This window comes from Capra hircus, chromosome 11 (genome assembly GCF_001704415.2).
Source record: "Capra hircus breed San Clemente chromosome 11, ASM170441v1, whole genome shotgun sequence".
Taxonomy (NCBI): Eukaryota; Metazoa; Chordata; class Mammalia; order Artiodactyla; family Bovidae; genus Capra; species Capra hircus.
Window position 1 is genome coordinate 32041426 of NC_030818.1, and position 26658 is coordinate 32068083.

General features: G+C 37.1%; 1 protein-coding gene across 17 annotated transcripts in view; it reads right to left on the reverse strand.

Moving 5' to 3' along the window:
• The window catches only part of NRXN1 (neurexin 1), a 1209846-nt gene that overhangs the window by 185283 nt on the left and 997905 nt on the right, over positions 1 to 26658 (reverse strand). For all 17 annotated transcript variants that reach the window (XM_018055223.1, XM_018055219.1, XM_018055217.1 and 14 more), the window contains one exon: positions 3220 to 3391. In XM_018055223.1, the coding sequence (XP_017910712.1) occupies positions 3220 to 3391 (172 nt within the window). The remainder of the gene's footprint in view (positions 1 to 3219; positions 3392 to 26658) is intronic.

Below are 26658 nucleotides of genomic sequence, written 5' to 3' on the forward strand. Positions count from 1 at the left end.
CAGCTGTTTTTCTAATGAATAATAATCAAAAACCTTTTAAAATGAAAATGCTCATACTACAAACCAATATAAAAGAGATATCCTAAACATTTCTATTGAATTTATATATACCATCACTTTGTTCTAAAAACTTTAATCTAGGTGACACTACTTAGAAATCTGTATTCGGTCTTCATAGCACTGTTGCCAATGAAGCTCCGAGAGAAAAGGTATTTAAAATTTTCATGGCTTATTTCCTATCTCAATATCATGCTGAAATGCAGGCAGAGCAGATGATTAATAAAATGCTTGATGACAACCATGGTGACTCCCCTGAGTTTTTTACATGCTGTTCATTAACTTTTTATATGTATATATCAAAATTCCTCACAACTGCTCTAATTTCCTTGAGGGCAGATTCAGTGGTTTACCCTTGCTTATATCCTTCAGAAGAACTGCAACTTTGCTCACCTTTGATTTATTAATTATATCTAAAACACTTTTTGCTGGAAGGACTCTTAGAATCTTTGACTAAATATAAAAGGTGAAATTGAAATTGAGTATTTCTAGAGATTTGCTCCTTAATTATCATGATTTTGCCAGCTTCTGACTTTTAAATATATTTTATATTGAGAAAACATTTAATTGGTACATAAGACATTATATGTGTAAAAATATAAGCCTAGAAAAAAATACAAATACTTGTTAAGTTTTCATTACAGTCCTTTGTGGTGAGTGCTTTTATATAAGTTTTATAAGTTAATTAATACTGCTCCAGTCTCAGCTACTAGTATTCAAGTTGGACATTAACAGGCCACAAAACGGATTCATTGGAAAAGACCCTGATGCTGGGAAAGATTGAAGGCAGGAGGAGAAGAGGATTGCAGAGGATGAGATGGCTGGATGGCATCACTGACTCAATGGACATGAGTTTGAGTGAACTCTGGGAGTTGGTGATGGACAGGGAAGCCTGGGGTGCTACAGTCCATGGGGTCGTAGAGAGTCGGACACGACTGGGCGACTGAACTGACTGATGCCACAAAAAGACAGAGGTCATCCTTTTTGGACTGTGCCTAGAATATAGTATCTGGTATGTACACAATTAAAGTGCTGATAATCAGATAAAATATTTTAAAATAATGAGGTATAGAAGTTTTTTAAAACATAAAATATTTATCTAAATGCATTATTGGTACATCAGAAAACTAGGTTCTGTTTACGAATGCTCGGGAAATGCATACAGTATTTCTCTTTTAGAGATTCAATATGGTATTAATATAAAGTCCAAGTATAGATATTTTAAACTTAGTTTAACCCAGAAGTTCCCAAACTAATTTGAGGGTGGGGCTTCCTCTCTCCTGCCATAGGTCACCATTAACATTCTCTAGAGCAGGGTTCTTAAAGATACTGGTTTGGAAAGTGTAACAAGAATGAAAAGTTAATGAACTAAGATAATTTTAATGAGTTAACTGGTGAAACCAAGTTAAGTTTCAAGAGGCAACTGCAGCACTGTAATATAAGAGTAACAGGATTTGTCCTTTTATAAGCTCAGGTCCACTGTTCACAGAGGACCACACCCCAGGGGCAGGGTCTAGACCTTACCCTACTTTATGTCTTCAGTGGTATCCAGTGCAATGATTTCCTCTCAGTAAATAGGTATTGATTAATCTGGATTTTAGATTAAAATCCAATCGACTCCTGTTATTTCACTAAGGCTGCAGTTATTATAAAAATTACATTTCTATTAGAATTCAGTAAATGTGATAAGGGTTAGCAGGGGCTATATAACACTGCATTCACATTTAAGTTACTTTGCTTCCAGATCTTCCATTCCTTTATCTTATTATCGTTGGTAACTGAAGGTGTGCATTCTCATAATTGTAGTCTTAAGACCTGGATGATTCAAATGACATCAATTCAGGAAATATCTATTGTATCTATTAATTGACAGTATTTTAAAAGGTACTGGGTGTATTATTAATGTGCTTGCCTATGAATTCTGTATTTTCAGAAGAAGACAGTATTTTATTACACTAAATTCAGTATATATTTGTAAAGCACCAGATTTACAGAATAGGTTTGAAGTGCAGCTTAAGTATGTAGATGTTATAAATTATAAAAGGTCCCAGAGGGCATCACAGATATTTCATTTCATAATTATGTGTAACTACTAAGGAAAAGTGGCTTTTGTTTTGTAAGTTAGTTACTTCCTTGAATTACTTCTTGCAAGAAACACATACTGTAATAGGGAAATTTCTATATAAGTTTTGGCAATCAATTTATTGTGCCAAATGAAATTTTCTTTTTTTAATCTTTCTTTCTACCATGCTATAAATCTGCTGCTGTATATAAAACAGTTGTTTCCAAAAGAGGTGCACAGAAAAGAGACAATGTTTCTAGTAGTCTATTTTGTACTAAAATATGGAAAGGATAATAATTGGAGCAAAATACCTTTGTGCTTTAATTCGAATTTTACTTTAAAATGGCATTTTAAAAATTGAGAGTATATGCAATCACAAGTAGCTGGTTTAATTTCTAACCTACTGTCTGTTTCAGCAATAGTACTGACAAAACTCATTAATGATGAAGAAAGATAATTTTTATTTTATCAATAATAAATTAACATTCATTTTATAGATTTGAAATGACTAACACTAGTATCACAGAATCTGTGTAAAACCCCATGGTTATGTGACAGTGAAAACAAACGTCATTTACTTACATGTTCTTATAACTGCTTATTTATGATACTAGATAGAGTTCCTTTACTATTTCTGTTTGTCCCCGCCTGCAGCTTTCATGAGTTTCAGCTATGTACCACCATCAAAGGAACTGTATCATCCTATTTTCTTTCAGAGAAAAGTGGTATAATATTCTCTCTCTTAGTTTTAAATTTTAACTTTGTTACTTTTGACAAAGCCTTTCCTTTGTTCAAATGCAAGGATCCAGTAAAAAGAGCTTTGACATGTTGTGCCTTTTATGTGTGCATTTTTCTAGTTTCACTGATGTCCGGAATTTTGCAAACTATAACGTGTGCCTTCAAGTTCTCCTATATAATGCCATTTGTATACTGTATCAAGAACAGTTTAGGATAGCATTACATTCACACGACTCTAATGTCCAATAAATACTTGATGGTTTCTCAGAAAACCCACAATGGGGTGAAACGGACGCAAAACAACGCTTCGTTTCCGTTTGTTTTTCATAAAATCTTCCCCCAATCCACAGTCACTGGTTTACCTGCAGGGTAGCGCTCAATCACCGGCCAGCTGTCCACCTGCAACGTGGCATTGCCGCCACTTCTCGTGAAACGGACTACATGGTATTTCCCATCGTTAATGATTGCATTGGACTCTTCAATGGCGATGTCATCTGTCCCAACATTGAATTTAACTCCAATTTTTCCTTGATGCTGGAAGAGAGTAGAGGAGTAAAAAGAGCTGAGTGAAGCTGTGCTGATTCATCAGTATTTAGTAAGGATTATTCAGGGTATCGCTCAAAAACATGTTTCAGAGCAACAGTTGCTCTTCTTCGATTTTATGTCTTAAAACTTGTGCTATGTTCTTGACATCTGGGTGAATTTGAAGCATCTCTCTCACGGATAATTAATATTTCAAAACACATGCTTTCAAGAGAATTGAGCCGCCTTCTTCCTACGGGTTGCCACAGACAAGGTGCACAGCTGCCTGTGTGAAATGATATACTTTCATGTTCTTTAACATAGTTCCTTTAATCCATGCCTTCCATTTTCACAAGAAAAATGAGGCTTGAAATTCTTCCTTTTAATAACTGGTGAAATCAGAGCAATAAAGTCTAATTCTTAATATAATGTGGACAAAGGCTCACAATATAGAAAATCATCCTATAGAGTATGAATACACAGATAGGCATTTAGTGAGCAATCATTATCCACACACAGAAAATCTTCCTATGCTAAGAATCTGAAATTTATTCAAATTATTTTACAGATGATGAAATTATGATGCAGGAAGGTGCAATGACTTGTTCAAGGTCATATAATTAAAAAGAGGGATGCTAGAGTTAGAATTCAGTTCCCTCATTCTTAGTGTATATCTAAGCTAAGATGAAGTTAAGATATGGCTATCTAAAATTAACTCTCTGAATTATGCGAAGCAACATTACAAATTCTCAGTGCAAAATTTGTGGCTGTTAACTTTATACTTTCATTATACAAAGCACCAAAGAGAAACATGTGCTTATGCCCTCTGCCTTTGAGAAGCCTTCTCTAACAGCAGGGCTGTCAATTCTAGCATGAGTTCAGTTATTTTTAAAGGATGTGGATTTGCCCTTAATCAGTAGCAGAGAACACTTGCACTGCAGGCCCTTGTCAGAGTACGTAACCTCAAATTGTCAGCAGCTCACCTTTTGTCAAACCTCAGTTGAGAGGAATAACATGGGGGAAAAGGGATGTAAAGGACACATAGTCCATCCATTCTGGCAGAAATTTAAAATCAGTACATCAGAAACCTGAAGATTTGGACCACATCCTCTTGACCTCTTGCTGGATTCTTATCATTGAACTAAGCAGCAAGAGTATGATATCAGCTTACACTGAGAGTTATTGTACTAATTAAAAAAAAATCTTGTATAACACTGCATTAATTGAAGAGAAGTATTTGAAGATGTTGTTTGGGACACTGATCATCATCATTGTTCCCTTCTGTTTTTCTTATTCCTGTTTCTTAGGGTCCACAAAAGAGCTCTTTCCTGTAACAGGTTAGTACAGCTTTTATTTTTGTGTGTTTTGATTTGTTTTGTGCTTGATGGACAATATGACAAAACCACATTTCCATTCTGACTTGGGTTATTAGGAAACTCAGTCAAAATGAGGAGGGAAATTTAACAAGCCGCATAGACCTCTGTTCTTCTGTTTTACCCTGGGCTTATTTTTATATTCTACTGTATTTCTCAAGTTTCTTACTTTTAAGTATAGGCCGTTATAAGGCATTTTGCTTTCTTATAGATTGATTCAGAAGATAAGCAAGAGGATTTCAATGAACACTTTTTATCCAAGGACCTATAAAGACTTTTGTAGAAAAATTTAAAGCCTAGGTATTTTGTGTAAACACTCATTATTTTTTCATTTTAGTAGGATTCCTCTTTGCTCATTTTCAGTAAAATATTTAACATGGCATATTTATATTTTAACACCTGTGATACAATGCCACAGAAAATTTTTAGAGAATAGTTTATTAAGCTATCTTTATTTTAGCAACAACTCTATAGTGTCCTAAGCACTTTACCAATACTAACTCTGATATTTTTCCTATCAACTCCAAGAGAGGGGTACTAGTCTGTCTGCTTTGACAGATGAAGAAATTGAAGCACAGAATGATAAAGTAATTTAGCTAAGGTCATATAGCTAGAAAGAGAAAAGCTGTGATTCAAACCCAGGCGGTTGGGCTCCAGTGGTTGAGCTCCTAATCATTACACGAGGCTGAATTTTAGGAATATTGGGTCATCCTCTAGCTACAGGTAGCATATTTGGTAAATCCGGTTGTTATTTGTTACTTGTTTTATCTTTCTGGCTAGAATAGGAGCACCATGGAGGCTCTTATTATGCTCTGCAGATTGTTTGTATGTATCAATCAATGCATGCTTAAAATAATTTTAGAGAGGATAGTAAGCCACTGATACATGGACATTTGTTGTTTAGTTGCCCAGTCATGTCCAGCTCTTTGCAACCCCATAGACTGCAGCACACCAGGCCTCTTTGTCCTCACCATCTCCCAAAGTTTGCTCAAGTTCATGTCCATTGCATTGGTGATGCCATCCAGTCATCTCATCCTCTGACTCCTTCTTCTCCTTCTGCCCACAGTCTTTAACATGGACATAACTGGATGTTAAAATGGACTCTTTTGTCTCAATTTCAGCTGTAATCTTGACATGTCAGTAAGTAAAAAACAAACAAATAAAAAAGGCCAGATTTCAACTTCCATTTTACAAAATGAGGTACAAGACTGCCTAAGCCAGCCTTGCAAAGAAGAGCGCTGAAAACTACTTTTGGGACCCTTGAGTAATTACCAATTTGCAGCCAATTAAAAAGGCAAGACCAACAGGCGATTGATAATTAGAAGAGGACTTTTGGAGAAAATTGGGGTGTGATGTGGTTTGCATGTACTTCCAAGATAGAAGGTTACTTTTCCCTTATCTTAGGGGTACAGGGGAAAAGGACTTTAATGGCACATCCCAGGACGTTTGATACTTGTCTCCTGGAAGTTGGGAGCGGTTGTGGGGGTAATCAGCCACCCTGGCTGCCCTTGCCTGGGATTTGACTCTTACCCAACAAATCTTCAAGGGGAAAGACTATAACTGGCTGATGCTCTGATGGCAGAGCAAGGAGTTACTACTGCCCCAGGGCTAACCTGTGTAATACTTCATTAGAAGAAAGAACACGTAAGCATTACACATGGACCATGGCTTAGAGAGCCAGCACAGAACAGTGTTGTATTCTATCCAAGAGGGTCCCTGGAGAGAGAGGTGGTGAGTAGTGAAGACAACTCAATAGCAAGAGCATGGAGTTGCAGTGATGGGCATGCAGGGACTGAGGTGAAATCCTAAATGACTGTCTGAAGGAGGTGCATTTACCCACTTTCAGGGAACTGCAAGCAAAGAAATTTCAACCATGTGGTTAAGAGCACACACACAAAAAATCCCACCAAAATGTCCCCCAAAAGCGCTCCTCTGAGCCAAATTTAAGCATGGGCTAAACCCAGCTAGATGGTTACTACAGTATTAGCCAAGTAAGATCATTTCTGCTCCTTATCTCCTCTTCCTTCTCCTGCTTCAAACCTGGAGGAATCAGAGAGCAGGAGGAGTAAAGGCCTTGGAAGTAAGAGGAGACGTGACCCTGTTCCCTCACCCAGTGCAAGTAGCAGCTCCAAGGCAGCCCAAGCAGGCATAAGAGACTGGCTTTAACTGAAACTGTATTTATTATTGGGTTTCCCTGGTGGCTCAGACAGTAAAGTGTCTGTCTGCAATGCAGGAGACACAGGTTCGATCCCTGGGTTGGGAAGATCCCCTGGAGAAGGAAATGGCAGCCCACTCCAGTATTCTTGCCTGGAAAATCCCATGGATGGCAGAGCCTGGTGAGCTACTGTCCATGGGGTCACAAAGGCTTCCCAGGTGGCACAGCAGTAAAGAATTTGCCTGCCAATGCAGGAGATTCAAGAGAAGATCCCCCAGAGTAGCAAATGGCAACTCACACCTGTTTTCTAATCTGGAAAATTCCATGGACAGAGGAGCCTGGCAGGTTACAGTGCATGGGGTCGCAAAGAGTCAGACATGACTGACAGACTGAGCATACACATAAGCTGAAATTATACCCACATGAACAGAGGACTTTTTTTCATTATCCAAGAGGGACCAAGGTAATAATGAGACTTTTCCTAGACTTTACAGGAGTAAAGAAGAAATATTCCATGGAACAGTTTTAAATCCCTGTCACAACCTAGGAATCCACTCTTTCATCATAACAAGCATGTGAGGATATCTGTTACTCTAGAGTTGATTGCTTTAGTGTTTCTTCTATTATAGACATGTATCTTATCCCAGAATAGACAGAAAGAAGTTCTTAAAGTTTACTACTTGTTCTGACAGGAAGGCTGCAGAAGGCTATTTTCATCAGAGTTCTAATCATGAAGGAGATTCAAGTTCTGTGAATAGACACGCTATAATGCTAAAGATACAAAACGCACCAAAATCTGAAAAAGAGTCCTTTACCTTATCCCTATATTTTTTGACAATATGAAATGTAAAATGTTTATTTTCTTTTTTGAGTTTATATATATATATATAATTTATTGGGGATTCTCACACGGCTCAGTGGTAAAGAATCTGCCTGCCAAGCAGGAGATGTGAATTCAACCTCTGGATTGGGAAGATCCCCTGGAGAAGGAAATGGCAACTCACTCCAGTATCCTTGCCTGTGAAATCCCAGGGACAGAGGAGCCTGGCTGGTTATAGTCTATGGGATCTCAAAGAGTCAGGCATGACTTAGCTACTAAATCACCACCACCATATAATTTATTGGGGTCTAGTTGCTTTACAATGTTGTATTAATCTCTGCAGTACAATGAAGTGAATTGACTTTACGTACACATACATTCCCTCCCTCTTGTATCTCCCTCCCACTCCCCACCCCATCCCAGCCATCTTGGGTCTATAGAGCAGGTTCCCACTAGCTATCCATGTTACCCCTGGCAGTGTTATATGGTAATCCCAATCTCCCAATTCATTCCACCTCCTCTCTGCCACTCCATGTCCACCTGTCCATTTCATATGTTTGCATCTCTATTTCTGCCCTGAAAATAGATTCATCTGTACCATTTTTCTAGGCCCCATGCATATGTGATAAAATATATATCTTCTAGTGTAAAGAAATTCCCAGATTTCTCAGGGATTCATTTCTTGCAACAAAACAGACTGTTAAGAGAGAACTGGTGATACTTGGAGAGCTTCTGACTCTAAACAATGCTCATATTTTCCTGTATATGCTAATTTGGTCCTTCAGTTTCCAACATCTTTGACATTTCATGGATTCAAGGTCCAGAGTCAACGAGAACTGAATTATCACCTGAGTAGGTTCAAACAATAGGCTGTACCCTAACACAGATACCATTTACTCCACTCCAGGTTGCATCAAGTTCTTAAAAAACAGTTTAAGTAAAAATAATAGCCAATAGGCCAATTTTTCCCCTAAAAACAAATAAAAAGGCACATAAACAACAAACTATTGATATCAAGCATATTTAGAGAGCCAATATTTATAGTTCTATTCAGAAACTGTAAATATTCTCAAAACACACCCCTCCCATATTAACAGGATAGAAAGTCATTTCAATTACATAAACAATAAAACTTGCTAAACTTTCTTGCCAATGGATAATTACAATTTAAAAGAATTCATTTCAAATTCTTATTCTCTGGGATTAAATGTGATTGTCTCTGGCAAATTCTCATGAATATTGCATTAGCAAAACCAGCAGTAGTTTCACCGGACATGTACTTATCTTTCAACACTGTATCTTTCTTAAAATAGATAACTGGCTCACACAATAATTTCAAAAGTCTATTATGAGAATATCAGTAACGAGGCATTTATAATTTAATGAAGTCTTTCCATGGATTCATTAAATAAATAGTGACAAAGGTAATTATTGATTTTTTCACATAAGCTGATTTCACAATAAGGATTATATTATTAAACCAAGTTAAAAGGAAACATGAAAGATGACAGCAGGAAGGAGCTTGAAAGATTTAGCCAGTGACACTAAAGTTAATTCATCTCTTAGTTCCATCTGCAATCACATACTCATTTGAAAAATATTTGTTTTAACCAAGATCTGGATTTAATGATTTACTCAATATCTTGGGCATACTTCAAGCAGGATGTTTGTATGTTCAAGATGCAGATATATTTCAATCTATATGCATATGAAATAGATACAACAAAATATATATACTATGGCATACAGATATGTCCACTGCTTTGTTCCCTATTCTGGGGTTGTTAGGAAGAAGTGTTTAGCTCAATTATGTCCAAGAAAACAGTTGAAAAAAAAGAAAGAAAGAAAGAAAGAAAAAGTGTCTTTTTTGTTGCTCATTTATTTATCATACTCTTTTAATACCACTGAACAAAATCAATAAGTGTGTAATCCAGCATGGCATGTAGATTAGCAAGGAGACTTGCTGTGGTCTATAAGCTTCTGTTGTGCCACACAGTGGAGCTCAGGACTCCAGGGCCCCACTGTGGAGAGAACTGGATGATGTCTTCAAACGCACTCAATACTCAGGTTCATTTCCTATTGTACAGAACAGTCCCCATTGTCCAAGTCTACATTGTCAACTAAAATCAGAGTCAGGTTAAATGTTGTGTTTTGCTCCTCCAGAGACTAATCCTCATTGGGGAACAAGATTTTCAGGCTGATGATGACGCTGAGACCTAGAGTCACTGCTGCTGGGAGTAAGTGACACTGCAAAGTGTCAGAGTCAGAGAGGCATCTGTTCTCTCACCTCAAAATAGAGATACCAATTCAGATAATTGCTAATTTAACCCCTGAACATTTTCCAGTGAGTGACTCAGGGGTCTGCATGGTAGAAATTGTGCTTACCTGTCTAGATGGACTCTAAGGTCAACACATGGTTTGGATCTAGTCATTTTAACCTGGCACTGAGCTGGCAATGTACTCTCTCCCCAATAGAAACCCCACACCATTTCAAAAACAGAAGGTCACTGCTCCCCTGTCTTCCACTTTCCCTACTGACTAATACTTTTTTCTTCATTAAGTTAATAAATACAAAATTGAATAATATGAATTCTGCATTTGATAAGCATCAGACAATACAAACAGGTCATGTGTGTTCTCGCCCTTCAGAAAGTTTTCAATCAAATTGGAGAGATAAAGGGGATATAAATAATGCATGAAAATACTCATACCCTTAAAAGAGGGGAGGGATCGGCAGAAGGAGCAGAGCTGCTCTATGAGGAAGGTTTCCAAGTGTCTCAGGAAGCCTTTGACTATATGGCAGAAGCAAGCCAGTTGGACAGCTGTCAGCCATCCAGTGGATATCAAAGACATTCAGGGATGTAGAAGATATGTTCTCTCTGCCTCTTGTCTTTCTTTCTGGGCCCTACACACTACAGGGCTCACTGAGTACCATTCAGTAATAATAGAATGAGGCATTCTCATAATAGACTTTTGAAACATACCAGGAATCTACTTGAAACTCCTAGCTGACCTAAAGCTAAGTGTTATTTTCTCTATCTGCTCAGAGAGTTTAAATAATGTGCCTCAAATCATACAGCTAATAAATATAAGTATGGAAACCTCATCAAGTTGGAGGAATTTTGTAAAGACAAAGTATTTTCAATGTGTCCATGTTCTACAAGATCCTGAAATCAAAGAATGGAGTCAAGAGCAGGGTTATTGAGAAGTACACCTTTCTTTTTGGCTGATGACATTTCACAGCACCACATGATAAAGAACCAGAAGTGGCTAAAATCTAGAGTGATCACTGTAGCGAGATATCATTAAAGGCTCATGCATTCTAAGAAAATCATATTTTCATTTACTCACCAAATCTTCATGGAGGACAATATATCTTTTGTAATGTGCCCCCGTTCTTTAGACTGCTATAGCTTCCTTGATTCCATGAAACTACATCCTGACAATGGTATCACCCTTCTGGAGGCTTATACTCATCTCCTGGTCCTCAGACTGTCTAATAAAACTTTGTAAGCTCATGACAGCCCCCCAACCCAGACTACATGTTTTAGGTGTTAGTTTTTATGTACCTGTTGTAACTCCTCAACCATATGATAAAGAACTTGAGAGTAAAAAAACAAACAAAAAAAACCCAAACTGACTTATTCCTTATTGTTTCCTTCACAGCACTGTGAGGACTACCTCTGTGCTTATAGTTTTCCAAGGCTCTTGCACCTACACATTCTTTTTTAAATTGAGATCTAATTCACCTACCATAAAATCTGTCCTTTTAAAGCATACACTTCAGTGATTTTAGAACATTCGCAAGGTTGTGCAAGCATCACCATTATTTAATTCCAGGATGTTTTCATCACACTGCAATTTTCTTTTGATGAGATAATGCGTATAAAGTTCTTAGCACACTTAATGGCCACTCAGCACCTCTGAGCTCAATTATTATTATTACTTCTATCATTGCTATTCTTACATTTGGAAAACAATGTTTTACTTCACAGTAGTTTGATGGAAGTTAATTAAAACAATGCTTGAATTATATGGTCATTGCAATGCAGTTAGAACATACAGTACCTTGACTGATTTTCACAACAGTTTGTGAAGTACCACTTTGCAAATAAAAAAGCTAAAGAAAAACTGAGAACGAAAGCTTGGAAAATCTGAGAATGGACCAAAGTAAAAGCATCTACCAGCTGGCTTAAGAGGGACTATTCTAAAATCTAATCATGCTCACCTATGGTATAAACTGTCCAGCCATTGGTTGTACTGAAGCAGAGACTGCTTGATTAGACACCCCTCTATGAACCCTCCAATGTTAATGATACTATCATTCTATGAAAAGCCTAAATGGATTGCTCAGTGGTTAGTAGAGAGGGAGACAAAATAAAAAGAGAGAGAGGGGGAGAGAGAAGGAGAGAAGGAGGGAGAAAGGAAGAACAGACTTGTTAGTTTTTTGAAATGAATCAAAGGCACCTACATTTGAATTTGAGTCCTAGACTTTTTTCAAAGTTTATACAATAGCTGAGATCTAGGATGGTGTTATATTTTTAAATCAGAAATTCTTCAATTTATTAGGGGAAAGGGAATATCCCACTAGATCGATATTTCAGAATAACCTAGGAAATTTTTGTAAACCTTATGTGTTTGTTTTTTTTTCCAAGAAAGTATAACCCTTCTCATCAGAGGGGATGGAGAGACTTGTCTTTATGGGTAAGATCACACGGCTTACCACGTTTGCAGGACTCGGTGGTGGTGGTGAGCATAGAAGCCAATGAGTCCCTCTTTGGAGGACAGATAGACCCTGAATTCTGGTGAGAGCACTGACTCTTCAATGCCTCCATTTCCTCACATTATCTCTCCTTAGATGAAATTAAATCAATAATCAGAATACTGTTGGGATGAAACTTGCCTACTAAGTGACTGGTAGGTGTGTCTTTGAAAGGGGCAATCATCTTACTGTTGGTATTTTGAAACTATCTTTATTTTGCTTACCAGTTGAGCCTATACTGGATTTTGCTGTGCTTAGTAGCTTAGTCATGTCCAACTCTTTGCAATCCCAAGGACTATAGCCCACCAGGCTCCTCTGTCCATAGGAATTCTCCAGGCAAGAATACTGGAATGGGTTACCAAGCCCTCCTCCAGGGGATCTTTCCAACCCAGGAATCTAACCCAGGTCTCCCACATTGCAAGCAGATTCTTTACTGTTATCTTTTATATTTTAAAAGACATTCTCCAACCATTATGAAGTTTTCCCAGTGTGGCTATGGGTTCATAAATCTCAAATCTTTTTCATCATACTTTTCATGGTTCAAATAGCATATCTCTGCATGATGCCACACAACTCTAGGATGAAATAAAGCAAAACTATTCTTAAATAAAGCTATTTAAGATCATTAATTCTGCATTTCCATCCACTAAAATAAATAGGCATCATAAAATAGAAATATGCATCTTTAAATGTGTCCTTACATATAAAGAATGTGTATTATCATTAAGCTCTCTTGCCTTGAATAATCAAACAGCAGAAATTAAGCAGAGTGAAAAGCAGGGATTGACTGGTGACCCATCTCAGGTTCTTAACTTTTCACAGTAAGATCTCTGGGTTGAACATGTAGCCCAGTGGTCTGGCATCATGACAAACCTCTTGAGCTGCTGCATGGAGATATAAGGTGACACCTGCTTAAGCCCTATCAAAAGTTCAGTGGGTTGATCAGATATGGCTTGTTTGTTTATGGTTTTTAAAATTTGTTTTATTATAACCTTTAAACCCGTGGTTGGGTGTTAAATTAGCTTTGGTCACATTTTATGGTCATTCAGGAAACTGTAGGAAATAAACACTGGGTTTCAGCTGCTAATTAAAACCATAACCTTTGTTTCTCTGCTTCTCTTTGATTCCTTGTCTTTGGGCTGTTATACTGCTTGTTATTAATTCCTGCCCAGAAACGACAGGTATAGGACATTCAACTCTCCCAGTGGCAATAGTTGCTGGAATTTCTACGTAAACTAGTTTTTCTATAACAGAAGTCTGGGACTATTTGTGGATTTCATTTACTTGTATCCCAGAACCATCATTTTCATGGAGAGCTGACTATGCAATTATGGTCTGACTTTCAAATTTCCACAGCATAGAGAACACTATCTTTCAGACATAAGAGATAAAATATCTTTGGATGGTGGCTTCAGTCCTCTTCATGGTAAATATTATCTTAGTAACCAGGTTGTAAGTAAAGTAAAGTTAGTCTTTATATTAACAAAATCTTTAGGGACTTCCCTGCTGGCTCAGCGGTAAAGAATCTGCCTGCTAATGCAGGAGAAATAGATTTACTCTCTGATCCAGGAAGACTTCTCATGCCACAGAGCAAATTGTTGTGCCACAACTATTAAATCTGTGCTCCAGAGCTGAGGAACCGCAACTACTAAGCCTGTGTGCCTAGAGCCCACACTCTGCAATAAAAGAAGTTAGAACAATGAGAAGCCCATATACCACAACTCGAGAGTAGCCCTCTGCTCACAACTAGAGCAAAGCCTGCACAGCAATGAAGACACAGCACAGCCAAAAATAAATAAATACAGTTATTTTAAAAATCTTTAAAATTTGAATGACTCAGTGAATGATTATAAAATATACATGAAATTAAAAGGTTAGTTTGGAAGGGATACAATTTTGTAAATTTTGTACATTTTGACTTGAAACCAGAAAAATAATAGTGAGATAATATTTTCAAGTGTGTTTGATGAACTGACTTTTAAATAATGCTACCTTGGTTTCCACAAGCCTTGAGCAGAGACTTAATCTGAAACACATTCCAAGAGAAAAGCTGACAGGGCTACCTTTCACTTTTTGTTGACTTCTAGCCCAGGACTACCTGTCTATATCCTTAGAAAAAGCAAAGGTGTATATATATATGGGTAGGCTTTCCAGGTGGCTCGGTGTAAATAATCTGTCTGCCAATGCAGGAGACACAGGTTTAATCCTTGGGTTGGGAAAATCCCCTGGTGAAGGAAATGACAACCCACTCCAGTATTCTTGCGTGGGAAAACTCATGGACAGAGGAGCCTGGCAGGCTACAGTTCTTGGGGTCATAAAAGAGTCAGACATGACTTAACAACTAAACAACAACAACATATGGGCAGACAAAGGCATTTACCAAAGGCTATTTTCTATAGAATCAGCAAGGTTCTATTATCCCCAGTTTGGTAAGCAATGATTTCTGTAGCCATCAAAAATAAATCTATGTTTATATCTGTAATTTTAGCAGAAAAGTTTTCAGAAGAGAATATAAAATCTCTAAGGCTGAAGCTCCTGATGATTATGACCTTTCTTTGTCTTAATAAAACAATAATATTGTCATGAAAATACAATAATAAGAAACATTCAGCTAGTTTCTATTAGATGCCGTACATTTCATGAAAATGCTATACCACTCTTCCCAGGATTTAAAATTTTAAACAGGTATATGTTGATTGTGTTTATATACATTCATTTTTTTCTAAATTATATAATTTCCTTGGACAAATGACACTAAAATTCTGGAAACAAAAAATACTAAACTTGTGTAAGTCTTCACTTGTATTTATTTATTTACTGATTCATTCATTCAACAAATGCAGATGGATTTTATACTGTACTCCTGACATTTTGCCAAATTCTGGATAAACAGGGGTTAACAAAATAGACAGTGCTCCTGTCTATGAAGCTTTAAGTCTCTTATTATTTCTTTATATATTAAAATTATTTCTTTATATAATAACTTCTTTATATATTAAAATTTATATTAGCATATAAAGTATGCTAAGGGTCAAGAGGAAAAGGGCAGGGTGTTATGAGAGGCATTGAGTGATTAAGGAAAGCCTTGCTGAGGAGCTGAAGACGTGAAAAAGTCAGCAATGAGAGTAAGAGTTTTCCAGGCAGAGGAAATAGTATGTACATAGGCCCTGCGGAGGAAAATATATATGAATAAAAAGACAGATGCTGTTATATACATATGCAGATTCAGATATAAATACATGGACTCTCTGTAGAGACAGAAATGTAAATTATGTATGAACATATGTAGGCATTATTCAGAAATTTTATCTAGAAGATTAAACTAGATTAAGGAATTATGCACAAAAAACTAAACTGCATCATTTGCAGACATAAAGCAATTGCAAAATAAATGGCTAATCACATTTTAAAAATCTTCCAATTTAAGAATGGAAAATTGTTGATATAAAGGTAGAACCTAACAGTATGTATCTTGACATTCGTCTAACTGTTTGTTCCTAAGTTTCACTCATCAGTGTGTTTTATGAAATGTAATATATAAAGCCTTTCTGAATCAACAGGGACTCACCACATTTTCTAAAAGTCATTTACTTCTACAATGTCAAAAAATGATTCATCATTCTATGCTTATATTTCAAAGCTAATGTAACACGTTTAGTTTCTTTGTGGGGTAGAATGTCTTGTTAACTCATTTCTCTAGAGAGCTCTTTTATCTCGAGATGTAGCAAGAGTTCTCTGTACACTTTCCACCTTACAAATACTGTTTGAAATCATTTGACTTGTTTTTCAAGTACCCTCTACAAATTAGCTGAAGAAAGAAAAGTTTTCACCTTTGACCATTTTACCTCCCTGTTCACCTGAAAGAGAAAAATCAACAAAGTTTGGTGCTTGAGTCCTTAAAATGCAAGTTTTCAGGTAATGAACTAGTCGCTTCAAACAAGAAGATACATTTTCAACCAATTATTTTTCTGGAAAAATTTTGAATCAGTGAATTCAGAAGATAACATTTTTCCTGCAATTTGGCTTAGAAATTTGAAGGCGAAATCACACAAACTGCTCAAATCTGAATAATGTATGAGCATTTTGAACTTAAGGTAAATATTCATTGCTAACTTCTCAACAGCAGTGATTACTGGGGGTTCCCTGAAAGTGGCTCAGTCCTGTCCCCCTCTTTGCAACTCCATGGACTATACAGTCCACGGAATTCTCCAGGCCAGAATACTGGAGTAGACAGATGTTCCCTTCTCCAGAGGATCTTCCCAACCCAGGGACTGAACCCAGGTCTCCTACACTGTAGGCAGATTCTTTACCAATTGAGCCACCACAGAAGCCTAAGAATACTGGAGTGGGTAGCCTATCCCTTCTCCAGCAGATCTTCCCGACCCAGGAATTGAACTGCGATCTCCTGCATTGCAGGCAGATTCTCTACCAGCTGAGCTATCAGGGAAGCCCCGGGGTTCCTTGAGATCATCCCTTTTCATGGTTCCCCTGGAAGAGCCAGAGGGTATTCTGAAGAGACTTGTGGACTCTGATAACAGAGCAAAGCCTGATGGAGAGAGAACCATCAGAAGCAAAGTCAAGTTATTAGCCATCCACCCAAAGAACATACATTCTCTTTTTCTCACTGTTATATCACAAAGGACTTCCTTTCACATGAATGTAACATGTTTGGTCCCGACTCAGGATCTTTATTATTCCTTCTGTTTAGTTAGATCTTTCTTTGTTTCCCTCACCCTCAAATAACCAATCCCTTATATTAGGGGTAAAAAAGAACCTTGAGAACTTTAGGGTAGAGCTGGTCACTGACTCTGATGAGCAAAGGGACAATGCTTGTCTATGAAAAATGCCCTTTTTTATGAAGCTAGTACTGAAGAGTGGCTACCCATCAAAGTACAAAGACACATTTAAATGAAAAGACAATGCCATATAGGAAAACATGTCTGATTTGATTAATTGTATTCTCCAATGTTTGAGTTATCTATGATAAATCTTTAATTATTAAAATCATAGCAAGAGTAATATGCTGTGTTCTCATATCCAACTTATATAATTCCTTTGCCAAACATGCCCACTCCTTCAAAATGATAATAAATCAAAACTCATTGAGAAGATAAAAATCCATTGAGAAATTAATCACAAATATCTTCTAAGGCTAAATGGAAACCATATCCAACTTATTAACTGTTTTGTAACATTAGTGCCAAAGCTTCCCTAATGAGCAGAAATTCAAGAAAGTCCGTATTTGGTAGCAGATGCATGATGATGAGTTGATGATGGTGGTGATGGTGATGGTAGTGATGTTAAAAGCTATCCTTCCTGGATACTTGCCATGTTGTAGTAACTCTTAAGCAGTTTATAAGAAATACTATATGAGAATATATGCTATTATTTCCATTTATTTGATGAGGGAGCTGAACCTCAAAGGGCTTAATAACTTGCCCCAAAACAGATGCCTAATAAGCATCTGAGCTGTGATTTGGTCTCAAACAATCTGGTTTCAGATTTTGTGTGCTTAATCATACTTAACTACTAGGTTTCTCAGAAGGGATCCAAAGGTGCTCAAAAGAGATTGCAGTTTAGATGTGATATTAGTAAGCCTTTTGGAAAGAGAGAGATGCTAGCATACTTCCTATTATATATACCAAATGATAAATCAATTACTTTTCAAACCTTCACACCTTTAATCTTCATAGTAACTCTATTTGTCAGCCTTAGAGGTATCATGTGGAGGATGCCTGAAACTCAAAACAAGTAGGTGGCTTCTCTAAGCTAAAACATCTAGTCACATTTAACCCAGACTATTTCATTCCAAACTGATGCTTTTCAGTCACAGCATGCTGCTTCCCTCTGCACACCTTTTAAGATCCCCTGGAAGTAGAAGAGGCCACATGAGAATGCCCTAGAGCCTCAAAATCCTTGTCATTTTATGATGCTTTGAACACTGACAAACTTGTCAAGATGGAGGTAGGCAGAGCCCAGCAACTTTTATTTCATGGACATTAAATGGGTCCAGGTGTTCAGAATTACTAGTTGGCTAAATTTTCACCTGCACTAGGGTCAGAGCAGATTGTCTCATACTTCAGAAGCCCTGGGAACAGAAATGGATCCACAATACCCTTTAGGTTTTATTATAACTCTGGATATTGCCAGATGCTCAAAGACTCTATAATGGGACCAACTAAAGAAATGGGCAGTGTTTTTCCTCCCTCCCTGTTTTGACCTAGCATCTTTGTCTGCATCCCTGCTCTTACCTTGTATCTTTTTTCTTCCCAGCTAACAGATTTACTTAAATCATTTTCAGTATTGTCATTTTGGAAAGATGTGTTCAAACTTCCAATCAAATTCAATAGAAAATATCATCATCCTAACAAAGACAGCCATGGAGATTTCTGCTAAATAAAACTTGTGACTCTGTTGAAAAGGAAAAGTGGGCTTTCACTGTTGTTTTCCAGTAGTGATAAACCTAATATTTAAAAAGAAATATTAATGCCCTTACAGCAGATAAAGTCTGTGTGTTACAATCAATAAGCAAGGAAATATAGATTTGAATTCTGTAACCAGTTTTATTATATCAAAAAAGCAATGTACAGTACTATTACATGAAGTCTTCAAGGAGACACAGGAGCCATGGGTTGGATTCCTGGGTTGAGAAGATACCTGGGAGGAGGGCATGGCAATTCACTCCTTATATAAATTATCATTAGCTATTTCTTTATCACAATAATAGACATAATTTAACAGGTCGTTGTTGTTGTTTAGTTGCTAAGCCATGTCTGGCTGTTTTGTGACCCCATGGACTATACTCCACCTGGCCCCTCTGTCCATGGGATTTCCCTGGCAAGAATAATAGAGTGGCTTGTCATTTCCTTCTCCAGGGGGTCTTCTTGACCCAGGGATCAAACCTGCATCTCCTGCATTGGCAGTTAGATTCTTTAACACTGAGACACCAGGAAAGTCTCAATTTAATAGATAAGGTAAGGTAAGGTAAGGTGAAGTCTCTCAGTCGTGTCCGACTCTTTGCAACCCCATGGACTTGTCCATCCATGGGATTCTCCAGGCAAGAATACTGGAGTGGATTGCCATTTCCTTCTCCAGGGGATCTCCCAACCCAGGGATCGAACCCAGGTCTCCCACATTGGAGGCAGATGCTTTAACCTCCGAGCCACTAGGGATAGATGTGCTGAAATTTGAAATACGAATTGACCCATTAGAAATATTCTAATTATAATTTTTTAACTTTCTTAGTTAATTTTTTAGGTCATGATTAGAAATATTAATACAGTCTTGTCTCTTTATCTAATTCATTTAACTTCTCTCTTAGAAACATAACGACCATATTTTAGACTCTTTTAACCCTATACTTCCATAAATATTTCAAGCTTTCACTTACAAATCGTAATTCTTCAAATTATTTTTTATCTTAGTTGTTTGAAAAGGCCTCTCAATCATTGTTATCTTTCCTTTCTCTCTAGGCTTGTAAGCATGAGTCTAACTTTTAATAATACCATTTTTTAATTTGAACTAATTGTATCCAGGATGCTGTGCAAGAATGCCAGATTTAAGAGAAAGCTTCATGCAAGGAATCATAATGATAGTACCCATGTTACCATGAAAAATGAATAGAAAAACTAACCAAATACTTTCTCTTCAAGCAAAGAGCATACTTGGAAAGTGAAAGTTACTCAGTTGTATCCGACTCTTTGTGACCCCATGGCCTATACAGTCCATGGAATTCTCCAGGCCAGAATACTGGAGTGAATAGCCATTCCCTTCTCCAGGGGATCTCCCCAACCCAGGGATCAAACCCAGGTCTCCTGCACTGCAGGCAGATTCTTTACCAGCTGAGCCACCAGGGAAGCCCAAAGAGTATGCTTAGACATCAAAAAAAAAAAAAAAAAAAAAGAATAATATTTAATATTGGCTTTGGCTGCGTCCCAATTAACAACTAACAAGTTATAGTCTATGATTAACTCACAAGATTCAATGATTACACTTAATTATAGGTGAGTAAGAGATGTGGAAACCATTTAAGTTTGGACCAAGATGCAACAAATGTGAACCCAGCAGAACTGGTTTGGTTACATTAAGCTTTTGATTAGCTTTCTCAGTCAAAATTAAATTATTCCATATTTCTTTGAAAAAAAGATAATATAATTTCCTATTTTAATCAGACCTATCAGTTATTTCAAATTTGCTGTTACGTTTTATACCAAAAAATACCATAAAAACAAATTATGAAAATATTTTCAGGACAGATTTATAAATTAATTTTTAAATTGAAATTCTGTCTTAGCATTTCATTTTATATTTTTATTTTATTTCATCATTGACTCATCATTTAGCTTAAAACATCATAATGTCAATCTATGCTATAAGAGCTAGACTATGTCAACACATTTTCTAAACAAATAACTATACTGATATTAGCATAGGCCACCAAAATGCACTGATCATGGACAATATATGGTTAATGTGTACCATATGTGATTAATGATTTAAAAGCAGACAGTACTCAAGTTCTCCAAATAAATTCACAAGAAAAAGAAAATCAGTAACACCTAAAATACCTCTTCAACAATAAATGATTCATTTTGCTGTCTTTAACATAAACACTAGCTAAGTGTTTCAAAAGTATTGTTGAACTAATTTCTGAGTTGCCTATTAATTTTAATCCAGCTTATTTTTTTAAAAGAACTTGCATTATATTTTAGTTTCTAAAGAAAAAAAGCCCCCTTTTCATCTTGTTAGCCAAAATTCTCCTGGGAGTTTAAATGGTGTCATGTAGTTCCTCAGTCTTGGAGAAGGAACGGCACCCACCCCGGTACTCTCGCCTGGAGAATCCCATGGACAGAGGAGCCTGGGGGGCTGCAGTCCATGGGGTCGCTAAGAGTCAGACACAACTGAGCGACTTCACTTTCACTTTTCACGTTCATGCATTGGAGAAGGAAATGGCAACCCACTCCAGTGTTCTTGCCTGGAGAATCCCAGGAATAGAGGAGCCTGGTGGGCTGCCGTCTATGGGGTTGCACAGAGTCGGGCACAACTGAAGCGACTTAGCAGCAGCAGCCGCAGTCAAGGCTAGCAACAGTCAAGTCTACCTAGCTGAAAGCTGTACAAAGTAAATCTCTCATTATTATTGTGTTCACCACCTTTTTAATCTTTAGAGAGTATTAGGGGCTTTTTAAAAATTACTATTATTATTTAACTTCTCACTGTCCTTTAGAATTATTCTATCACAAACACTGTCCCAAGTTACTTTCTAGGATATTCTTATCCAACACTACAATAGAAATTTTGTGCAAATTGTCAATTTCTTAACAACAACAACAAAAAACAATACTTACTCAGCTTTCTACCTAAGTATATTCATATATTGTTAAAAAGCTGAAACCAATAAATTTAAGTACAAAAAATAGCTGATACTTTAAAACTAGAATAAAAATAACTGCAGAATTACTATTATTAAGGTTCTTGGCTTATATAGTGTATACATCAGTTGATAATAACATAAACAATAAGTTTTAATTGTCAATGACCCCTTGCTAAGTTACCAGCTCAATCTTTTTTCAGATAACAGTGAACACAGTCCTGGCCCATAAGGGTCACAAAGTAAATGTTTACTAAGGAATATGAAGTCAAGTGGGCCTCAGAAAGCATCACTACAAACAAAGCTAGTGGAGGTGATGGAATTTCAATTGAGCTGTTTCAAATCCTGAAAGATGATGCTGTGAAAGTGCTGCACTCAATATGCCAGCAAATTTGGAAAACTCAGCAGTGGCCACAGGACTGGAAAAGGTCAGTTTTCATTGCAATTCCAAAGAAAAGCAATGCCAAAGAATGCTCAAACTACAACACAATTGCACTCATCTCACATGCTAGTAAAGTAATGCTCAAAATTCTCCAAGCCAGGCTTCAGCAATATGTGAACCGTGAACTCCCTGACATTCAAGCTGGTTTTAGAAAAGGCAGAGGAACCAGAGATCAAATTGCCAACATCTGCTGGATCATGGAAAAAGCAAGAGAGTTCCAGAAAAACATCTATTTCTGCTTTATTGACTATGCCAAAGCCTTTGACTGTGTGGATCACAAGAAACTGTGGAACATTCTGAAAGAGATGGGAATACCAGACCACCTGACCTGCCTCTTGAGAAATCTGTATGCAGGTCAGGAAGCAACAGTTAGAACTGGACATGGAACAACAGACTGGTTCCAAATAGGAAAAGGAGTACCTCAAGGCTGTATATTGTCACCCTGCTTATTTAACTTCTATGCAGAGTACATCATGAGGAACGCTGGACTGGAAGAAACACAAGCTGGAATCAAGATTGCCGGGAGAAATATCAATAACCTCAGATATGCAGATGACACCACCCTTATGGCAGAAAGTGAAGAGGAGCTAAAAAGCCTCTTGATGAAAGTGAGAGAGGAGAGCGAAAAAGTTGGCCTAAAGCTCAACATTCAGAAAACGAAGATCATGGCATCTGATCCCATCACTTCACGGGAAATAGATGGGGAAACAGTGGAAACGGTGTCAGACTTTATTTTCTTGGGCTCCAAAATCACTGCAGATGGTGACTGAAGCCACGAAATTAAAAGACGCTTACTCCTTGGAAGAAAAGTTATGGCCAACCTAGATAGCATATTCAAAAGCAGAGACATTACTTTGCCAACAAAGGTCCATCTAGTCAAGGCTATGGTTTTTCCTGTGGTCATGTATGGATGTGAGAGTTGGACTGTGAAGAAGGCTGAGCGCTGAAGAATTGATGCTTTTGAACTGTGGTGTTGGAGAAGGCTCTTGAAGGTCCCTTGGACTGCAAGGAGATCCAACCAGTCCATTCTGAAGGAGATCAACCCTGGGATTTCTTTGGAAGGAATGATGCTAAAGCTGAAACTCCAGTACTTTGGCCACCTCATGAGAAGAGCTGACCCATTGGAAAAGACTCTGATGCTGGGAGGGATTGGGGGCAGGAGGAGAAGGGGACGACAGAGGATGAGATGGCTGGATGGCATCACGGACTCGATGGACATGAGTCTGAGTGAACTCCGGGAGATGGTGATGGACAGGGAGGCCTGGCGTGCTGTGATTCATGGGGTCGCAAAGAATCGGACACGACTGAGCGACTGAACTGAACTGAACTGAACTGAAATATTGGCTGTATTCTCACATTAACTCTGAGAGACAGTGCTGTTATATTACCACCATTTTTATAGATAAGGAAACTGAGATATAAAAATGTTTAGTCACTTGCCCAAAGTCCTTCTGATAATCAGCTGAATAACAGTACTTGAATCCAGATTTGTCTGTCTTAACTGCTACTATGCTCTAGCCTTTTGGGGGAAAACATCCTAGAGACAGGTAATTCCCAGTAATGAAATCTATTTCAGAATATGGAAAATGATAGACAACCACCCATCTAACTTTATTAAGATTAGAACTTCCTTACACAAAAGAGACAGAAATGCACCCACACACATACACAAATCCCAATTTATATTATAATGACAGTTACAAAAATCCTAATTGGCATACTTCCTACATAGTTTCAATAGTATATAAATGAGTAATTCACTCTGATAAAGATGCGTGCTGCATGTAGTATCATTTATTGAGTCAGCCCCTGTGTGATATGTTATATAATAACGAGGTAACTATTATTATCATCATTTTATCGATGAGCAAATGTACCCCAGAGTTACACAGCCACTAAGTGTAAACCAAGGACTAAAGTCTAATTCTTTCTGACTTCAGATGCCATGTATGATCAAGTTGGGTATATACCAAGAATGCTATAACATTTCAAAATTAGGCAGTCTATTAATGTGGACAAATTAAAATTGTTAAATTAAGACAAATGAAGGAAAACAAAAATCACTAAGATGGATTCTGTAACGATATTTGGTAAATCCAATGCTATTCTTGATTTTTTAAAAATCACTTAGTAAACCAGAAATAGAAGACTGCCTCTTGGCATGATAAAAACCAAATCTACCTTATGTCAACTAGTAACAATGATGCTTACCATGAAAAACATTCCTATTACAGTATATTTTCATGTTTTAGCTCTTTCTTAGACATGTCAATCAATGCTCTATGCCAGGAAATGTAAATAATTTAAATTACTGGGGAAAAAGAGAAAAACAATCATACAGTGCTTGCCACTAATGTGAAACTTCACCATTGGACAGAAAAACAGGCCCTTTGAAGAGCATAAAAGTGCTGGTCTTCATAAACCTATTCTAAGAATGAGATGACCCAACATAAAGACATGCATTATCATAAGGGATGGTAAAAGACACTCAGAAAAATTCTTTATAATAAAAAAATATAAATGAGTTTAATCAAAGTTTATAAACAATTTTTGGCAAATGATTCTCTAGGTGATGACTTCATTGAAATCCATCATGTTATTTTCTTTATTTGTGATGGAAATTTTCCATAATAGAAACTATAAATGATGAATGGTAGCTTGAGAATCAAGGAGCCTGAGGTTTTTGTCCCTAACTAAGCTTACGACCATGAACAAATTATTTAACTCTTCTGCTATCTAAGTTTCTTCATTTTCTAGATTATTATTTTCAGTTTTTAATTTTGTTCTACAATAGCCTTTTCAATTTTATATACCCAGTACATTTTAATTCACAACCATTCAATTTTTGAGAACTTTTGTTGTTATTATTGTTCAGTCACTAAATTGTGTCCAACTCTTTACTGTTGGGCAATGAATGGAAAACTCAGCTAAACAAACAAGCAAAAAAGGAAAGGAAAAGTAAACAACCAAATCTAGTTTCTACCAGGATGGCAAGATGCCTTAGCAATGGTTGATGAAGATTCTACACTCACAGTTGATGTTTTTCATCAAAATTGTAGGTACATTCACTGTGGTTGTGACCAGGAACTATCCTGAAGTAGTATAGATGTTCCCAGGGAACAATCTGTAACTTTTACTTACAGAGTGTGTTTATTTTCAATTATTGATGACATACAGAATACTGTTTCCTGGGTTTCTGCTGCATACAACTTGTCAAAAAATAAAGATAGTCTGGAACACAAAAGAAGAATATACTCTGCATGGTTATATTGACAATGGTTTTGATTTACAGGCAGTTTTACTTTAATGATGTTGATATCATTAACACAACAAACCTATACTTACGAGAACCTTTGATAAGCTAAGGGAGATGGCATTGGCCATATGAGAGTTTCTTATCTCTTGTGTCAAGCTAAGGCAGATGTGTAAGGCAAACAAAAAGGAGGACATGGAGAACAGCAGCAATCGTTACCAAGGGGACATAAGATAGCACTCCAAACTTAGATAAAAAGAATGCTGAGGAAGCAGACTCCTTAATCTGCATAAACTTCAACATAAAAAATAATTTCAAGCCTAATTCATTTTCCAAATTTCTATGTGGGGTGTGTGCATACATGCAAAATAATGTCTTTGGCAATAATAAATTGATAGAAGGTGGCACTTGAATGGAGGGATCAATTCTAGCACTCCTTTTGTCTTGTTTTTCCATTATTGGATAATATTTGGTACCAAATATAGTTTAAAAATATAGTTGAGAGGATATGTTTGTCTCTAGGTTTTAATTTAGACTACACAACACATATTGATTTATTCACTTCACTAGTCATAAAAATGTTATATTGTTCCCCTATTGAAACTTTAAGAGAATGCTCATAAATTGAGTTTCCTTTTCAAACATCGAGACTCCAGAAGACAAAACTGTCAATATCCTCTGCCTCTCATTTCCTTTCCAAAACTTAGACCTCTGAATTGACTCCCATTAGGTATAGTGCTTTATTTCCATCTATTTTCTCAAATTATTTAAAACTAAGTCCAGTTCAGTTAGTTGCTCAGTTGTGTCCGACTCTTTGTGACCCCATGGACCACAGCACACCAGGCCTCCCTGTCCATCACCAACTGCCAAAGTCCACCCAAACCCATGTCCGTCGTGTCAGTGATGCCATCTAACCATCTCATCCTCTGTCATCCCCTTCTCCTCCTGCCCTCAATCTTTCCCAACATCAAGGTCTTTTCAAATGAGTCAGCTTTTCGCATCAGGTGCCCAAAGGATTGGAGTTTCAGCTTCAGCATCAGTCCTTCCAGTGAACACCCAGGACTGAACTCCTTTAGGATGGACTGGGACTGGTTGGATCTTCTTGTG